This window comes from Babylonia areolata, chromosome 3 (genome assembly GCF_041734735.1).
Source record: "Babylonia areolata isolate BAREFJ2019XMU chromosome 3, ASM4173473v1, whole genome shotgun sequence".
Taxonomy (NCBI): Eukaryota; Metazoa; Mollusca; class Gastropoda; order Neogastropoda; family Buccinidae; genus Babylonia; species Babylonia areolata.
The window spans coordinates 990291-1007500 of NC_134878.1; the positions used below are offsets into that span (position 1 = coordinate 990291).

General features: G+C 43.0%; 1 protein-coding gene across 1 annotated transcript in view; it reads left to right on the plus strand.

The window, feature by feature from the left end:
• The first annotated feature begins 14 nt into the window (after nt 1-14).
• Nucleotides 15-17210, plus strand: part of LOC143280413 (uncharacterized) — a 19556-nt gene continuing 2360 nt past the window's right edge. Inside the window, exons 1-7 of the mRNA XM_076585049.1 lie at nt 15-61; nt 1396-1692; nt 2855-2998; nt 8615-8736; nt 11348-11497; nt 14477-14585; nt 16638-17210. The exon at nt 16638-17210 is cut by the window's right edge and continues 2360 nt beyond it. Of these exons, the coding sequence (XP_076441164.1) occupies nt 1446-1692; nt 2855-2998; nt 8615-8736; nt 11348-11497; nt 14477-14585; nt 16638-17210 (1345 nt within the window). The 5' untranslated portion in view covers nt 15-61; nt 1396-1445. The remainder of the gene's footprint in view (nt 62-1395; nt 1693-2854; nt 2999-8614; nt 8737-11347; nt 11498-14476; nt 14586-16637) is intronic.

Sequence of the window (17210 nt, forward strand, 5' to 3'; positions counted from 1 at the left end):
AGAATGCTGTTGGTCAGCAAATGGCGTCGTACGGGAAGTAAGCAATTATAGAAAATTTCAGGTATGTCAATTTCTATCGCTTTTGTGAGAGTGAGTTATGGTTATTCTTCGATATTTTAACTTATATGACCATAACAGATCAGGTTTACTGATTACAAAAAACGCCTAATGTCAGTATGTTGTGATTGATAGTGCGAGTGTGTGACCGTTTTTGTGACATTGTACCCTGAGTGGGCCCCGGGTCTTCCATTTACTTTCTGGTTACTAGCAGACAGTTCCCCATTTTGTTGGGCCTTAGAAGGGATTCCTTACAAGTAATAAAAAATGTGGGCCTCAGAGGGGTTTGACCACACGAGGTCGGCGGAAAAAATATGCGCGTTTAAAGTTTTCAAACTGTTTGGATGTGAAATGACACGTATGTGGAACGCTAATTTGAAATGGGGCAGGGAGGAAATTTTTTGACACCTTCTGATGTATTCATTTGATTGATTTATTAGATAGTTGGATTTGTAAATCGACGTGACAGAAATAGGCTTGATGAAATAGATCTAAAAATAAGCAGAATTCAGATCTGCCTGTGTCTATGTGATGGGTAAATCATTGGAATTATTTAAATATGATGTTACACATCATTACACATGCTTTAAGTTTAACTTTAAAAGAAATAGTATAGATATATAATTCCCAAAAGAATGATTCTTGTTTAAAAAAAAAAAAATTATGGTCTGCATCAGTAGATGGCTATAATGATATAATTTTCAAGGTCAGGCCACTTAATGAGTTATCCCACATTGATTTTCTATAATTTATCAATATTTCATATTTCAGTTTGAATCAGTTTGACCCATACTGAAGTGTTTGCACGCATGTGAAGATGGATTGTGTAAACACAATGAAGAGACTTATTTTTTAGTATCACAAAACATGCAGTTATAAACTGATAGAGACCACCCACTCACTTCTGTATATAGTGACAGATTTAGTCAAATAATGTTTTGTGCTGTTAATAGACATATTTAAGATTTTAAATGTTCCATAATGATGATAATGATTGTTTATTCATAAATAACAGCCAATGCACTGCACACATATTACTTATTTATTACTAATATTAGTTGGTTGGGATTGCTTTTTCATTTGCAGGAATGGTTTTTGCAGCCAGACGTTGTATTAATGTATGTATTACATGCAGAAAAATGCATGGATTCTGGTTTTTGTTATACAATGGGAAAAAGAACCTTGTGACTTATTCATAAAGGGACAGCTGACTTACATTTTACAGATCATTAGATGACAACTTTTTTTTAATTTATATATTAATAGTGATAATACTATGTCAGTTCATAAACTTTTGCCAGTGTTACAATGTAAAATTTTGTTTTTATAAATTTCTAGATTTAGCAACATACCTGCAGCCACAGAATCAGCAACTGCTGTTACCCATCATGACTGAAAACTCGGCACGACTCGCCAGGACTCGTCAAGGTACCAGAGCAGGTCAATCGGCATCGACACAAGAGCAAAACAACCTTGAAATCATCATTAAAGCATCTGAGGAAGATGCCTTTGCACCAGCACCAGAAGGGACACTTGTGGCAAGCGTTGGGGAGAATCTGGAAGGGGGATTGAATGGTGGGACTCTGGAAGCACAGCTTTTGTCGCAGGCTGGGGAACGGATCGTTTTTCTGACTTGTAAGCTGTAGAAACTGCTTAAAAATTAGATGACAATGAATATGACATGCTTTCAGTTCAAAAGTTATTTGTGCCTTTTATTTATTGTTATTACATACATGGATTCTATATGTATATTACTATTAGGCACAAACAACTTGTAAATTACATGCTGATGGAATATTTGGTATGTTGTCTGAGATCAGACTGAAGAGTGAAATGGAAAGTGGCCATTTCTTTAATGTTAATTTTGGAGATATTGCATTGGTTTCAGGCTGAAAATCACAATTTCATGTCTGATTATTTGTATCTTGTGTCATATCATAAAATGTACAGAAACATTCTTATATTTATTTAGTTAAATTTAGCAGAGTTACTGATTAACAAAGGCATTACATAGTTTTATAAATTCTGTTGAGCCAGAGACTACAACCCCACTCCCACCCCCAACCTCCACCTTACACCGCCCAAACTAAAAAAAACAAACCAACCCAAACTGCAGGCTGATGTCAATATGAATATGATGGAGACAGGAGGAACACATGCTGTGTATAAGTGCAGGAGTTCCTTGTTTCTGTAAGATGTTTTGTGTGTGTGTGTGTGTGTAGGAAGCTTCTGAGTGAAGCAGCAAAATACAGGCACACAGACTGAGCTATGCATGTACACAGACAATCACCGCTCTTTCCTGCCATGGTGAACCTTAAAGCAGTATGCTGCTGAAAACAGATACCACGTTAGTCTGATGCAGAATGTATTTTGTAGAATTAGAAAACCCTTCTAATTTAACAGTTTCTGTAGAAAAGTGTATAAATAAAGAAGTTAAAATAATCAATTTAGAGGACTTTAAAAGTGGTAAATAACTATTTGGTGTCGTGTGAATTGCAGAAGGGATCTTCGGACCCAGATGCAATTAACACAGTACTCGGTTAAGTGTTCCATTCTCTGTGTATGTCGTTCTCTGTAGGTTTTATACATTGTCTGTAGAAAACCTCGGTTTATGAACAAGAATGACCTGTTGAAGACCAGTTAATGTCTGGCAAAAAAGCTTTTTCACTCTGCTTGACCTTTTAATGAGATTGACAAAACCATTTTTGTTTGTTTATCTTATGATTCTTATTATTTTATCATGATAAATAAATTATTTATATTTATCTGACAGAGAGATACATTGCTGTGTTTGCAGGGTGCGAACAGTGTGGTGCCAACACAGACGGAGAGTGTCTGATTCACGGGAGCGTCATCACAGTCTCCGACAACAAGTTACCCAGTCGTGCTCGGCTTTCCCTCCCATCAATTCTGTCCCTTCAGCCAGTCAGTGAAGATGGAGGTCAGTGTTGGGAGATGTGCATGTTTGTACAGGGCTAGAAAATCACAGATAATATCCAGTTGTCCAATGGACAAGGAGATAAAAATTCCACTTGTCACTCCCAGATTTTTGTTTGCCCTGTCTAACAAAGGAGACGGTGAAAGGCAGTAACAACCAGTAGAGCGGTGACAAGTCAGCTGACAGTTTGTTACATAAGTTATGCAAAATAATCACCAACCTCTAAAAAAAATTCACAAAAATTGAAATAATGCCCCAAAGTATGTAAAAGTGTTATGTTTTCTTGAAGGAAATGAATGTGGAATTACCGAATATAACTATTGTAAGTTCAGTTTTGACAGGATGAGGTAACTCCCAATCAGGGAAGATAACTCTAGTTTTAGAAACAAAATACACAAAATATTTTGAAAAAGAAAAGAAAATTCAAGTCTTTTTATTTTTGGGGTGGAAATGGTGCCAAAATATTAGCAAATGTGTTAGATACAACAACCAAGTGCAGTTCTGTTGTTTCCTCCACTTTCATCTTGTTAGCATAAGCACTTCACATAAATACTCACATTTACCCCCCATACACACCCTCCCACCCAAACAACTCACAAACAATATTGCACAATATTACAACACAAAAGCTCACTGTAAACAACATTTCGGCTTGAAGCTTTTGAACTGGGGGGTTATCATAGTGAATGAAAACCCGCAAATGAAGGTTTGAAGTTAAGATATTGGGGTTATTTCTTTACCCACTTCTAACATGACCCCTCTCCCTGTTGATGTACCTTGTAGCATGTAATCATCATCCTGATAACAACAATCACTTCAGTTGATCAACAGCAGCATTACTTTCGTTTTCTGTAACGTTTTCGTTGTTCTGTAACATTTTCGTAGTAGGTATTGTCGACGTTAAGCGGAAAAGAAAAAAAAATTCTAGCCACCTCTTCTGTACCATACATCCTGCCAGCTGTGTAAGCAGCTGTGTAAGCATGCTTAAGAAATTTTCGCTTTACAAAACGCAAAAAAAAAAAAAAAAAGCATCATCAAATTGAGCCAAAACTTGCTGAGTTATTGCTTCAAACATGCATGAAGGCAGTCCCCATTTTCAAGGAAGTAAACGTATTCAAATTAACAAGTTCAGATTGGCTGGACTGTTGATAATGCAGTTACCCCTAAATCACAGATATATCCGTGGTCGGAAGTGAAAAGAATAAAGTATTCATTCTAATTGTCAGTAAGTGAATTACTGAACTGAATTTAGAGCATTTTACTTAAAAGAAATGAGCCTGATGATGTCCTGCAGCCCTGTGAGGTTATTTATGAAAACATTTTTCCAATTGATAACCACAAGAATGCATATAAACAATAAAAATCATGATTCATTAGAATAACACATTCTGCTTGGATAGTTGTAGCTGTTGGTCACATTCAGTGAAACAACACAGTTGTTTCCCTTGGACCACCAGTCTGTTTTGGAATATATGAATGTGTGTGTGCACATGCAACAATATTAATTTTAGAAAGCTCTTCTAACACACTGGAATGTTTTAGATCCGGTCAAAATTATGCAGCTAAGCTCATGTACTTTATTTTCTGTTTAGGGACAAGCTCTGTGCAACTGTTTATGGACATGCTCTGTGCTTTTTACCGCCTAAATAACTTTAATTTTAGGCTCTGGCAGTATAAAAATATTAATAAAGCATCAATCTCTGTGCAACTGTTTATGGACAAACTCTGTGCAGCTGTTTATGGACATGCTGTTTATGGACATGCTCTGTGCAACTGTTTATGGACATGCTCTGTGCAACTGTTTATGGACATGCTCTGTGCAACTGTTTGTGGACATGCTCTGTGCAACTGTTTACGGACATGCTCTGTGCAACTGTTTATGGACATGCTCTGTGCAACTGTTTGTGGACAAGCTCTGTGCAGCTGTTTGTGGACATGCTCTGTGCAACTGTTTATGGACATGCTCTGTGCAACTGTTTATGGACATGCTCTGTGCAACTGTTTATGGACATGCTCTGTGCAGCTGTGGACATGCTCTATGCAGCTGTTTATGGACATGCTCTGTGCAACTGTTTGTGGACATGCTCAGTGCAACTGTTTATGGACATGCTGTTTATGGACATGCTCTGTGCAACTGTTTATGGACATGCTGTTTATGGACATGCTCTGTGCAACTGTTTGTGGACATGCTCTGTGCAACTGTTTGTGGACAAGCTCTTTGCAACTGTTTGTGGACATGCTCTGTGCAACTGTTATGGACATGCTCTGTGCAACTGTTTGTGGACATGCTCTGTGCAGCTGTTTATGGACATGCTCTGTGCAAATGTTTATGGACATGCTCTGTGCAAATGTTTATGGACATGCTCTGTGCAAATGTTTATGGACATGCTCTGTTTATTCTCTTCCTTGTAGAGAAGAAAAAAAAAAGAAGAAATGTCTGAATATGGAAAGCTTCAACCGTTGTGATGTGATGATAAAGACGTTGTGGTCTGACTGGTTTTTTGTTGCTGTGTTGTTTGTGACTGGGAGTTTTTTGTTGCTGTGTTGTTTGTGACTGGGAGTTTTTTGTTGCTGTGTTGTTTGTGACTGGGAGTTTTTTGTTGCTGTGTTGTTGGGAGTTTTTTGTTGCTGTGTTGTTTGTGACTGGGAGTTTTTTGTTGCTGTGTTGTTTGTGACTGGGAGTTTTTTGTTGCTGTGTTGTTTGTGACTGGGAGTTTTTTGTTGCTGTGTTGTTTGTGACTGGGAGTTTTTTGTTGCTGTGTTGTTTGTGACTGGGAGTTTTTTGTTGCTGTGTTGTGAGTTTTTTTGTTGCTGTGTTGTTTGTGACTGGGAGTTTTTTGTTGCTGTGTTGTTTGTGACTGGGAGTTTGTTGTTGCTGTGTTGTTTGTGACTGGGAGTTTTTTGTTGCTGTGTTGTTTGTGACTGGGAGTTTTTTGTTGCTGTGTTGTTTGTGACTGGGAGTTTTTTGTTGCTGTGTTGTTTCTGACTGGGAGTTTTTTGTTGCTGTGTTGTTTCTGACTGGGAGTTTTTTGTTGCTGTGTTGTTTTCTGACTGGGAGTTTTTTGTTGCTGTGTTGTTTGTGACTGGGAGTTTGTTGTTGCTGTGTTGTTTCTGACTGGGAGTTTTTTGTTGCTGTGTTGTTGGGAGTTTTTTGTTGCTGTGTTGTTTGTGACTGGGAGTTTTTTGTTGCTGTGTTGTTTGTGACTGGGAGTTTTTTGTTGCTGTGTTGTTTGTGACTGGGAGTTTTTTGTTGCTGTGTTGTTTCTGACTGGGAGTTTTTTGTTGCTGTGTTGTTTCTGACTGGGAGTTTTTTGTTGCTGTGTTGTTTGTGACTGGGAGTTTGTTGTTGCTGTGTTGTTTGTGACTGGGAGTTTTTTGTTGCTGTGTTGTTTCTGACTGGGAGTTTTTTGTTGCTGTGTTGTTTCTGACTGGGAGTTTTTTGTTGCTGTGTTGTTGGGAGTTTCTGACTGGGAGTTTTTTGTTGCTGTGTTGTTTCTGACTGGGAGTTTTTTGTTGCTGTGTTGTTTGTGACTGGGAGTTTTTTGTTGCTGTGTTGTTGGGAGTTTTTTGTTGCTGTGTTGTTTGTGACTGGGAGTTTTTTGTTGCTGTGTTGTTTCTGACTGGAAGATTTTTGTTGCTGTGTTGTTTCTGACTGGGAGTTTTTTGTTGCTGTGTTGTTTGTGACTGGGAGTTTTTTTGTTGCTGTGTTGTTTGTGACTGGGAGTTTTTTTGTTGCTGTGTTGTTTGTGACTGGGAGTTTTTTGTTGCTGTGTTGTTTGTGACTGGGAGTTTTTTTGTTGCTGTGTTGTTTGTGACTGGGAGTTTTTTGTTGCTGTGTTGTTTGTGACTGGGAGTTTGTTGTTGCTGTGTTGTTTGTGACTGGGAGTTTTTTGTTGCTGTGTTGTTTCTGACTGGGAGTTTTTTGTTGCTGTGTTGTTTCTGACTGGGAGTTTTTTGTTGCTGTGTTGTTGGGAGTTTTTTGTTGCTGTGTTGTTTCTGACTGGGAGTTTTTTGTTGCTGTGTTGTTTCTGACTGGGAGTTTTTTGTTGCTGTGTTGTTTCTGACTGGGAGTTTTTTGTTGCTGTGTTGTTTGTGACTGGGAGTTTTTTGTTGCTGTGTTGTTGGGAGTTTTTTGTTGCTGTGTTGTTTGTGACTGGGAGTTTTTTGTTGCTGTGTTGTTTCTGACTGGAAGATTTTTGTTGCTGTGTTGTTTGTGACTGGGTTTTTTGTTGCTGTGTTGTTTGTGACTGGGAGTTTTTTGTTGCTGTGTTGTTTCTGACTGGGAGTTTTTTGTTGCTGTGTTGTTTGTGACTGGGAGTTTTTTGTTGCTGTGTTGTTTGTGACTGGGAGTTTTTTGTTGCTGTGTTGTTTCTGACTGGGAGATTTTTGTTGCTGTGTTGTTTCTGACTGGGTTTTTTGTTGCTGTGTTGTTTGTGACTGGGAGTTTTTTGTTGCTGTGTTGTTTGTGACTGGGAGTTTTTTGTTGCTGTGTTGTTTGTGACTGGGAGTTTTTTGTTGCTGTGTTGTTTGTGACTGGGAGTTTTTTGTTGCTGTGTTGTTTTCTGACTGGGAGTTTTTTTGTTGCTGTGTTGTTTGTGACTGGGAGTTTTTTGTTGCTGTGTTGTTTGTGACTGGGAGTTTTTTGTTGCTGTGTTGTTTGTGACTGGGAGTTTTTTGTTGCTGTGTTGTTTGTGACTGGGAGTTTTTTGTTGCTGTGTTGTTTCTGACTGGGAGTTTTTTGTTGCTGTGTTGTTTCTGACTGGGTTTTTTGTTGCTGTGTTGTTTCTGACTGGGAGTTTTTTGTTGCTGTGTTGTTTGTGACTGGGTTTTTTGTTGCTGTGTTGTTTCTGACTGGGAGTTTTTTGTTGCTGTGTTGTTTCTGACTGGGTTTTTTGTTGCTGTGTTGTTTCTGACTGGGAGTTTTTTGTTGCTGTGTTGTTTCTGACTGGGTTTTTTGTTGCTGTGTTGTTTCTGACTGGGAGTTTTTTGTTGCTGTGTTGTTTGTGACTGGGAGTTTTTTGTTGCTGTGTTGTTTGTGACTGGGAGTTTTTTGTTGCTGTGTTGTTTGTGACTGGGAGTTTTTTGTTGCTGTGTTGTTTGTGACTGGGAGTTTTTTGTTGCTGTGTTGTTTGTGACTGGGAGTTTTTTGTTGCTGTGTTGTTTCTGACTGGGAGTTTTTTGTTGCTGTGTTGTTTCCTGTCTGTCTCTGTTCTTTCATTCCATGCTGATTGTTTTAGCCTTGGTTTAACTTTCTGTGTGTGAAAAAAGAAATCACTATTCAGTCTGTTTGGTAGACGGAATAGGATCATGTGCTTAAAATTAGATTTCTTTATTTTGATTTTGCTTCTGTGATTGAAAAGATAGCTCTCTTTTTATGTTTAAAAGAGAAAAAAAGATTTTGAGATTGACAAAATCCAAAGCTTTCTGGCATGCCTGTTGTTATTTGAAGGATATTTTAGCTCATATGCAAACAAAGTATTTTTTTAAAAACAATAATATGTGGGGACATACTTTACTTCCATCCATTTTGATAATTACTAAGTGGCTTGTAATTTCAGGGCCAGAAGCCATTCATGCCAACAGCTTCAGACTGAATAACCATAGTTATTTATTGTACAGTTTCAGGAGCGGAGGGCGTGTTTGCCAAGAGTTTGATCCATCCCCGCACTCAGTTTGGTCCCTTGGAGGCCCCCCCTCTTCAGGCAGGAGCGACGCTGCCTCCAGGTGTCTTTGACGTCAGGGTGGGTAGCGGAATTACAGATTTTTTAATGGCCTATCATCTGTAGAATTACAGACTTTTTTAATGGCCTATCATCTGCAGAATTACAGACTTTTTTAATGGTCTATCATATGCAGAATTACAGACTTTTTAAAATAGCCTATCATCTGCAGAATTACAGACTTTTTAAAATAGCCTATCATCTGCGGAATTACAGACTTTTTAAAATAGCCTATCATCTGCAGAATTACAGACTTTTAAAAATAGCCTATCATCTGCAGAATTACAGACTTTTTTAATGGCCTATCATCTGCAGAATTACAGACTTTTTTAATGGCCTATCTGCAGAATTACAGACTTTTAAAATGGCCTGTCATCTGCAGAATTACAGACTTTTTAAATGGCCTATCTGCAGAATTACAGACTTTTTTAATGGCCTATCATCTGCAGAATTACAGACTTTTTTAATGGCCTATCTGCAGAATTACAGACTTTTAAAATGGCCTGTCATCTGCAGAATTACAGACTTTTTAAAATGTCCTATCATCTGCAGAATAACAGACTTTTAAAAATGGCCTATCATCTGCATAATTACAGACTTTTTAAAATAGCCTATCATCTGCAGAATTACAGACTTTTTAAAGGGCCTATCATCTGCAGAATTTTAAAATGGTATATCATCTGCAGAATTACATAATTTTCAAATGGCCTATCATCTGCAGAATTACAGACTTTTTAAAATGGCCTATCATCTGCAGAATTACAGACTTTTAAAAATGGCCTGTCATCTGCAGAATTACAGACTTTTAAAAATGGCCTATCATCTGCAGAATTACTTTTTAAAATGGCCTATCATCTGCAGAATTACAGACTTTTTAAAATGGCCTATCATCTGCAGAATTACAGACTTTTTAAAATGGCCTATCATATGCAGAATTACAGACTTTTTAAAATGGCCTGTAATATGGAGAATTACAGACTTTTTTTTAAATGGCCTGTCATCTGCACTGTATCAGTGGCATTGTTTTCATGCTGCTCTGAGTCCCTCAGACATTACACAGCCACTCCCAGGTTCGTCTGTCACAGTCCCATCAGCAGCAGTCCTCAGGGAACTATGGCTTTAGGTTGCCGGGAGATGACACACCAGAGGAGACCCTGCACTGATCCTGAGTCACTTTCATTGTGTTCAGTGGGGTCTGTTCTAATTTAGCATATGCAGGATGCCATCTCCTAAGCCTCCTACCAGAATTACAGACTTAGTTGAGCACCGCTCCATAAAAGCAGAAGTATTTTCACAGACTGTTTAATCAACAGATGATGTAAATTATGCAGGCAGCATGTGAGATGGGTAATAGATGTCCATTCTGCAGTGTTATTTGCATAGATGACTTTTTTCTCTCTCTTTTTTTTCTTGCATGGTTTTGAAGTATTTAAATCTTTAAAAAAAATGTTATTGTTAGTAGTAGTATTAGTTGGGTTTTTTTTTTGTTTAAAAAAAAAAAGATATATTGTAATTTTGGGATGATGAATTAAGCAGAAGGATTGATATCCTCAGCAGAGTCTAGTGTTATTTGCCTTAGGTTCTTAATGGTTGTGATAATATGTCATAAACTGTATCGTTTTGCAGGGAGTTTTCATTGGTGTTTTATTTTATCAGATGTGTTTAACGCAGTTGAATTTTTATTTAGTGGGAAAGTCACGATAGGACCCTGTAGAGTTGGTTAGAACTTAGACTAAAAGCAACAACGTGAACAATGTCAGTTGTGAAGCCAAAGAGGTATGTGTGTGTGTGTGTTACGGAGGAAGGAGGCAGAATGGTACAGACGCTCAGCTGCCAATATAGTGAGTCCTTGATGGTGTAGGTTTCAATCCCGCTCTCGCCCTTTCTCCAGAGTTTGACTGGAAAATCAAACTGAGTGTCTGGTCATTTGGATGAGACAAATCGAGGTCCCGTGTGCAGCACGCACTTGGCGCACCGAAAAAGAACCCATGGCAACAAGAGTGTTGTCCTCTGACAAAATTATGTTGAAGAGATCCACTCTGATAGGTACACAAGTTTGTAAGCATGCACTCAAGGCCTGACTAAAGGTGTTGGGTTATGCTGCTGGTCCAGCATCTGCCTTGTGTGGTGTAGATATATGGATTTGTCCTAAGCAGTGACACCTCCTTGAGAAACTGAAACTGTGTGTGTGTGTGTGGTGTGTGGTGAGGTATGTGTGTGTGTGTGTGGTGTGTGGTGAGGTGTGTGTGTGGTGTGTGGTGAGGTATGTGTGTGTGTGTGTGGTGTGGTGAGGTGTGTGTGTGGTGTGTGGTGAGGTATGTGTGTGTGTGTGTGTGTGTGTGTGTGTGTGTGTGGTGTGTGGTGAGGTATATGTGTGTGTGTGTGTATGTGGTGTGGTGAGGTGTGTGTGGTGTGTGGTGAGGTGTGTGTGTGGTGTGTGGTGAGGTATGTGTGTGTGTGTGTGGTGTGGTGAGGTGTGTGTGTGTGTGGTGTGTGGTGAGGTGTGTGTGTGTGGTGTGTGGTGAGGTCTGTGTGTGTGTGTGTGTGTGGTGTGTGGTGAGGTCTGTGTGTGTGTGTGTGTGTGGTGTGTGGTGAGGTCTGTGTGTGTGTGTGTGTGTGTGTGTGTGTGCAGGTGTTGAAGCCTGAGGGCCAGGAGCAGCTGGACCTGAGTCAGGAGGAGTCGTGTAACTGGATGATGTTCGTGAGGCCCAGCCACTGTGACCAGGACACCAACCTTGTGGCCTACCAGCAGGCACACCACATCTTCTACATCTCCACCAAGGTGGGCCACGCTGACCTTGTTCAGTCCACTTTGTCAGGGGTGGTGGCCAAATGGCTAGGTTCTTGGATGGCCAAAGGGCTGGGTTCTTGGGTGGCCAAATGGTGGCCAAATGGCTAGGTTCTTGGATGGCCAAGGGCTGGGTTCTTGGGTGGCCAAATGGTGGCCAAATGGCTAGGTTCTTGGATGGCCAAGGGCTGGGTTCTTGGGTGGCCAAATGGTGGCCAAATGGCTAGGTTCTTGGATGGCCAAGGGCTGGGTTCTTGGGTGGCCAAATGGTGGCCAAATGGCTAGGTTCTTGGATGGCCAAAGGGCTGGGTTCTTGGGTGGCCAAATGGTGGCCAAATGGCTAGGTTGTTGGATGGCCAAGGGCTGGGTTCTTGGGTGGCCAAATGGCTAGGTTCTTGGATGGCCAAGGGCTGGGTTCTTGGGTGGCCAAATGGTGGCCAAATGGCTAGGTTCTTGGATGGCCAAAGGGCTGGGTTCTTGGGTGGCCAAATGGTGGCCAAATGGCTAGGTTCTTGGATGGCTAAATGGTAGCCAAATGGCTTGGTTCTTGGATGGCCAAATGGTGGTCAAATGGCAAGGTTCTTGAATGGCCTGTAGTGGCCAAATGGCTTGGTTCTTGGATGGCTAAATGTTGGATAAATGGCTAGGTTCTTGGATGGCTAAATGTTGGATAAATGGCTAGGTTCTTGGATGGCTAAATGGGTGTGGTGTGATGCATTACAGAGTGAAGGGGATGTGGTGTGGTGTGTTACAGAGGGGATGTGGTGTGTGTTATGGAGAGATGTGGTGTGTTGTGTTACAGAGAGATGTGGTGTGTGTTACAGAGGGATGTGGTGTGGTGTGTTACAGAGGGATGTGTTACAGAGGGATGTGGTGTGGTGTGTTACACAGGGATGTGGTGAGTGGTGTGTTACAGAGGGATGTGGTGTGGTGTGTTGTGTTACAGAGGTGTGGTGTGTTACAGAGGGATGTGGTGTGGTGTGTTACAGAGGGATGTGTTACAGAGGGATGTGGTGTGGTGTGTTACAGTGTGTTGTGTTACAGAGGGATGTGGTGTGGTGTGTTGCAGAGGTGTGCTGTGTTACAGAGGTGTGCTGTGTTACAGAGGGATGTGGTGTGGTGTGTTACAGAGGGATGTGTTACAGAGGGATGTGGTGTGGTGTGTTGCAGAGGTGTGCTGTGTTACAGAGGGATGTGGTGTGGTGTGTTACAGAGGGATGTGGTGTGGTGTGTTGCAGAGGTGTGGTGTGTTACAGAGGGATGTGGTGTGGTGTGTTACAGAGGGATGTGTTACAGAGGGATGTGGTGTGGTGTGTTGCAGAGGTGTGCTGTGTTACTGACGTGTGGTGTGTTACAGAGGGATGTGGTGTGGTGTGTTACAGAGGGATGTGGTGTGGTGTGTTGCAGAGGTGTGCTGTGTTACAGAGGGATGTGGTGTGGTGTGTTACAGAGGGATGTGTTACAGAGGGATGTGGTGTGGTGTGTTACAGAGGGATGTGGTGTGGTGTGTTGCAGGGGTGTGCTGTGTTACAGAGGGAGGTGGTGTGGTGTGTTACAGAGGGATGTGTTACAGAGGGATGTGGTGTGGTGTGTTACAGAGGGATGTGTTACAGAGGGATGTGGTGTGGTGTGTTATACAGGGATGTGGTGAGTGGTGTGTTGTGTTACAGAGGTGTGGTGTGTTACAGACGTGTGGTGTGTTACAGAGGGATGTGGTGTGGTGTGTTACAGACGTGTGGTGTGTTACAGACGTGTGGTGTGTTACAGAGGGATGTGGTGTGGTGTGTTACAGAGGGATGTGTTACAGAGGGATGTGGTGTGGTGTGTTACAGAGGGATGTGTTACAGAGGGATGTGGTGTGGTGTGTTGCAGAGGTGTGTTGTGTTACAGAGGGATGTGGTGTGGTGTGTTGCAGAGGTGTGCTGTGTTACAGAGGTGTGGTGTGTTACAGAGGGATGTGGTGTGGTGTGTTACAGAGGGATGTGTTACAGAGGGATGTGGTGTGGTGTGTTACAGAGGGAGGTGGTGTGGTGTGTTGCAGAGGTGTGGTGTGTTACAGAGGGATGTGGTGTGGTGTGTTACAGAGGGATGTGTTACAGAGAGATGTGGTGTGGTGTGTTGCAGAGGGATGTGGTGTGGTGTGTTACAGAGGGATGTGTTACAGAGGGATGTGGTGTGGTGTGTTACAGAGGTGTGGTGTGTTACAGAGGGATGTGGTGTGGTGTGTTACAGAGGGATGTGGTGTGGTGTGTTGCAGAGGGATGCGGTGTGGTGTGTTACAGAGGGATGCGGTGTGGTGTGTTACAGAGGGGTGTGGTGTGTTACAGAGGGATGTGGTGTGGTGTGTTACAGAGGGATGTGTTACAGCGGGATGTGGTGTGGTGTGTTGCAGAGGGATGTGGTGTGGTGTGTTACAGAGGGATGTGGTGTGGTGTGTTACAGAGGGATGTGTTACAGAGGGATGTGGTGTGGTGTGTTACAGAGGTGTGGTGTGTTACAGAGGGATGTGGTGTGGTGTGTTACAGAGGTGTGGTGTGTTGCAGAGGGATGTGGTGTGGTGTGTTACAGAGGGATGTGTTACAGAGGGATGTGGTGTGGTGTTTTAGAGAGGGATGTGTTACAGAGGGATGTGGTGTGGTGTGTTGCAGAGGGATGTGTTACAGAGGGATGTAGTGTGCTGTGTTACAGAGGGATGTGGTGTGCTGTGTTACAGAGGGATGTGGTGTGGTGTGTTGCAGAGGGATGTGTTACAGGGGGATGTGGTGTGCTGTGTTACAGAGGGATGTGTTACAGAGGGATGCGGTGTGCTGTGTTACAGAGGGATGTGGTGTGGTGTGTTACAGAGGGATGTGGTGTGGTGTGTTACAGAGGGATGTGGTGTGGTGTGGTGTGTTGCAGAGGGATACGGTGTGCTGTGTTACAGAGGGATGTGGTGTGCTGTGTTACAGAGGGATGTGGTGTGGTGTGTTGCAGGCCATCGTCCCGAAGACGGAGCTGAGGGTCTGGTACTTCCACAGCTATGGGCAGCTACTGGGGAAAGAGACGCTGCCCCCCTCCCTCTCTCCACCCCCCGCCCTGCCAGGTCAGAAAGCATACCATTTGTATTTATAGAGTGGCTCTTGACAGGATACCTGTGTTTTCCAAGTCTTTCAAAAATCAGAAAGAAAAGGATCTCTGGAATGAAGTTTGTATGAAATGTCAAAGATTGTTTATATATATATATTTGTATTATTACATACATGTCTTTGATAAACAGCAACAACAAATCTCTGACTTTGTGGACTTATGTTTCTCTCCTTATAGCTACTTCCATTGCTGGAGTTCTAAAAGGCCTATGGTCTGCAAACATGTTTTACTTTTGTTTGTTATTTACTATGGTCTTAAACTGCTGATAGTATGTTTGTGTAATTTACTCTTTGTGTAATTTACTCTGCAAAAACCAAGGTGAGGACAGACACCATCAACGACTTCCTGTTTGCTGATGACTGCGCTCTCAACGCTGCCTCCGAAGCTGACATGCAACACAGTGTTGACAAGTTCTCTGCTGCCTGTGACAACTTTGGCCTCACAATCAGCACAAAGAAGACTGAGGTGATGCACCAGCCAGCTCCAGGAAAGCCTTACGTTGAACCAAACATCTTCATCAACGGGCAACGACTGAACGCGGTGGACAAGTTCACATACCTGGGCAGTACACTCTCTCGCACAGTTGTCATCGATGACGAGGTGAATGCCAGACTTGCCAAAGCCAGCGCTGCCTTTGGCAGACTCCATAAGAACGTTTGGAACAGGAGAGGCATCACCCTGGAGACGAAGCTCAAAGTATACAAGGCCATAGTTCTCACCACACTGCTCTATGGATGTGAATCATGGACGGTCTACAAACGCCACGCCAAAAAGCTGAACCACTTCCACACCACCGGCCTCAGAAAACTTCTTGGCATAAAGTGTCAAGAGAAGATCCCTGACACAGAGGTGCTCACTCCTGCAAACTTGCCCAGCATCTACACCATCTTGATGCAGGCCCAGCTGTGCTGGGCAGGCCATGTAGTTCGCATGCCAGACCACCGGCTCCCCAAGAAACTGCTGTACGGCGAACTCCAACATGGCAAGCGCTCCCATGGAGGCCAAAAGAAGCGCTTCAAAGACACTCTGAGAGCTTCTCTGAAGGCCTTCAGCATCAGCCACAACACATGGGAGCTGAATGCAATGGACAGACCAAAGTGGCGTTCAGCTGTCCACAAAGGCGCCAAATCCTGTGAGGCCAACAGAATTGTTGCAGCAGAGCAACGCAGACAGGCCAGGAAAAGCAGCGCCAGCAAGTCCCCGACAGCCGCCACCATACCCTGTCCACTCTGCGTCAGAACCTTCCGGGCGCGGATTAGCCTGACCAGTCATCTGTGCACCCACAGAGCCCAACCCACCCACCCCCAGGATGACCAGATGGTCCTCGTCGATCCCGACGGACGAACCACAGTAATTTACTCTTGACAACATTTTTACTATTTTTTACTATGGTCTAAAGTTAAAACACCTATGGTATTTTGGTATATTTTGATGTTTAAAAAAAAAAAAGAAAGAAAAAGATTTCCTGTGGTCTTGAATTATAGGTGGCTGTTTGTGCATTCTATTTTTTACTTTGATTTTCATTATTTACCGTGATCTTAAAATCCTTATGTTCGGTTGGCATATTTTACTCCTGACATTAATGTTTGTTATTTGCTGTGGTTTTGAAACACCTTTGATCTGTTAGTTTGCTGATGATCACATTAGAACACTTCTTAAAAATGCATGTAATTAATTAGAAAGTCTAAGTGTTCATGTTTTTGCTTTATTATTCTCAGATTGCTTGTGGTTATACACGTCATATCTGTCTCACATATTTTCTTATCCAATACCCTTGTTAATGAAGAATTTCTCTCTCTCTCCCTCTTTCCCTCTGTCTAAAAATAAACGCATGCATGCACTCTATCTGTCTCACTCGGTCACACTCTCTTTCTGTCTCTCTGTCTCTCTCTCACACAAGCTTACAGGGTTGCATGCACATTGATGCTGTTGATGTTATCTGCACCCCAACAGACGTGACTGAACTGAAAGACTTGTCACATTCCCATCTCTCCTCCCCTGTTGTCAGAGGCGATTGAGGAAGCAGAAGACTCCCACAGCCAGGACGACCAAGGCTCCATGCCTGTTGTGGGGAAGGGGACACGGCAGTCGGCCGAGGTCAGCAAGCTGACGTGCACGTCTTGCAACACCACCTTCCGCAGCCTGCCCCTGCTTTGGGACCACAACTGCCGCATTCTGGACGACAGCCGCATGGTGGACACGTCTTCCCGGCCTGCACGGCGAAAGGGGCGCCCACGCAAGGTGGCGGGGGCGGGGAAGAGAGGGAGACCCGCGGCACAGGCGACGAGCGGTGTCACCACGGCAACCAGCACGACGATACTGCCCAGCGTCACCACCCTCATCAAGACGGAGATCAAGACGGAGGTCCCCGTGCCGGACTCCACTGTCCCTGACCTTCAGCATGCAGTGGTGGCCAAGAAGCGGGGCCGCCCCAAGGGCAGCAAGAACAAGCCTCCGGCAGAGGGAGAAGTGAAGCCGCCCCGAAAGCCCCCCCTGGTGGCCAAGCGACAGCGACCCAAACTGGACTGTCGGCACTGTGACAAGTCCTTCTACAGCCAGGAGCAGCACCGTGTGCACGAGG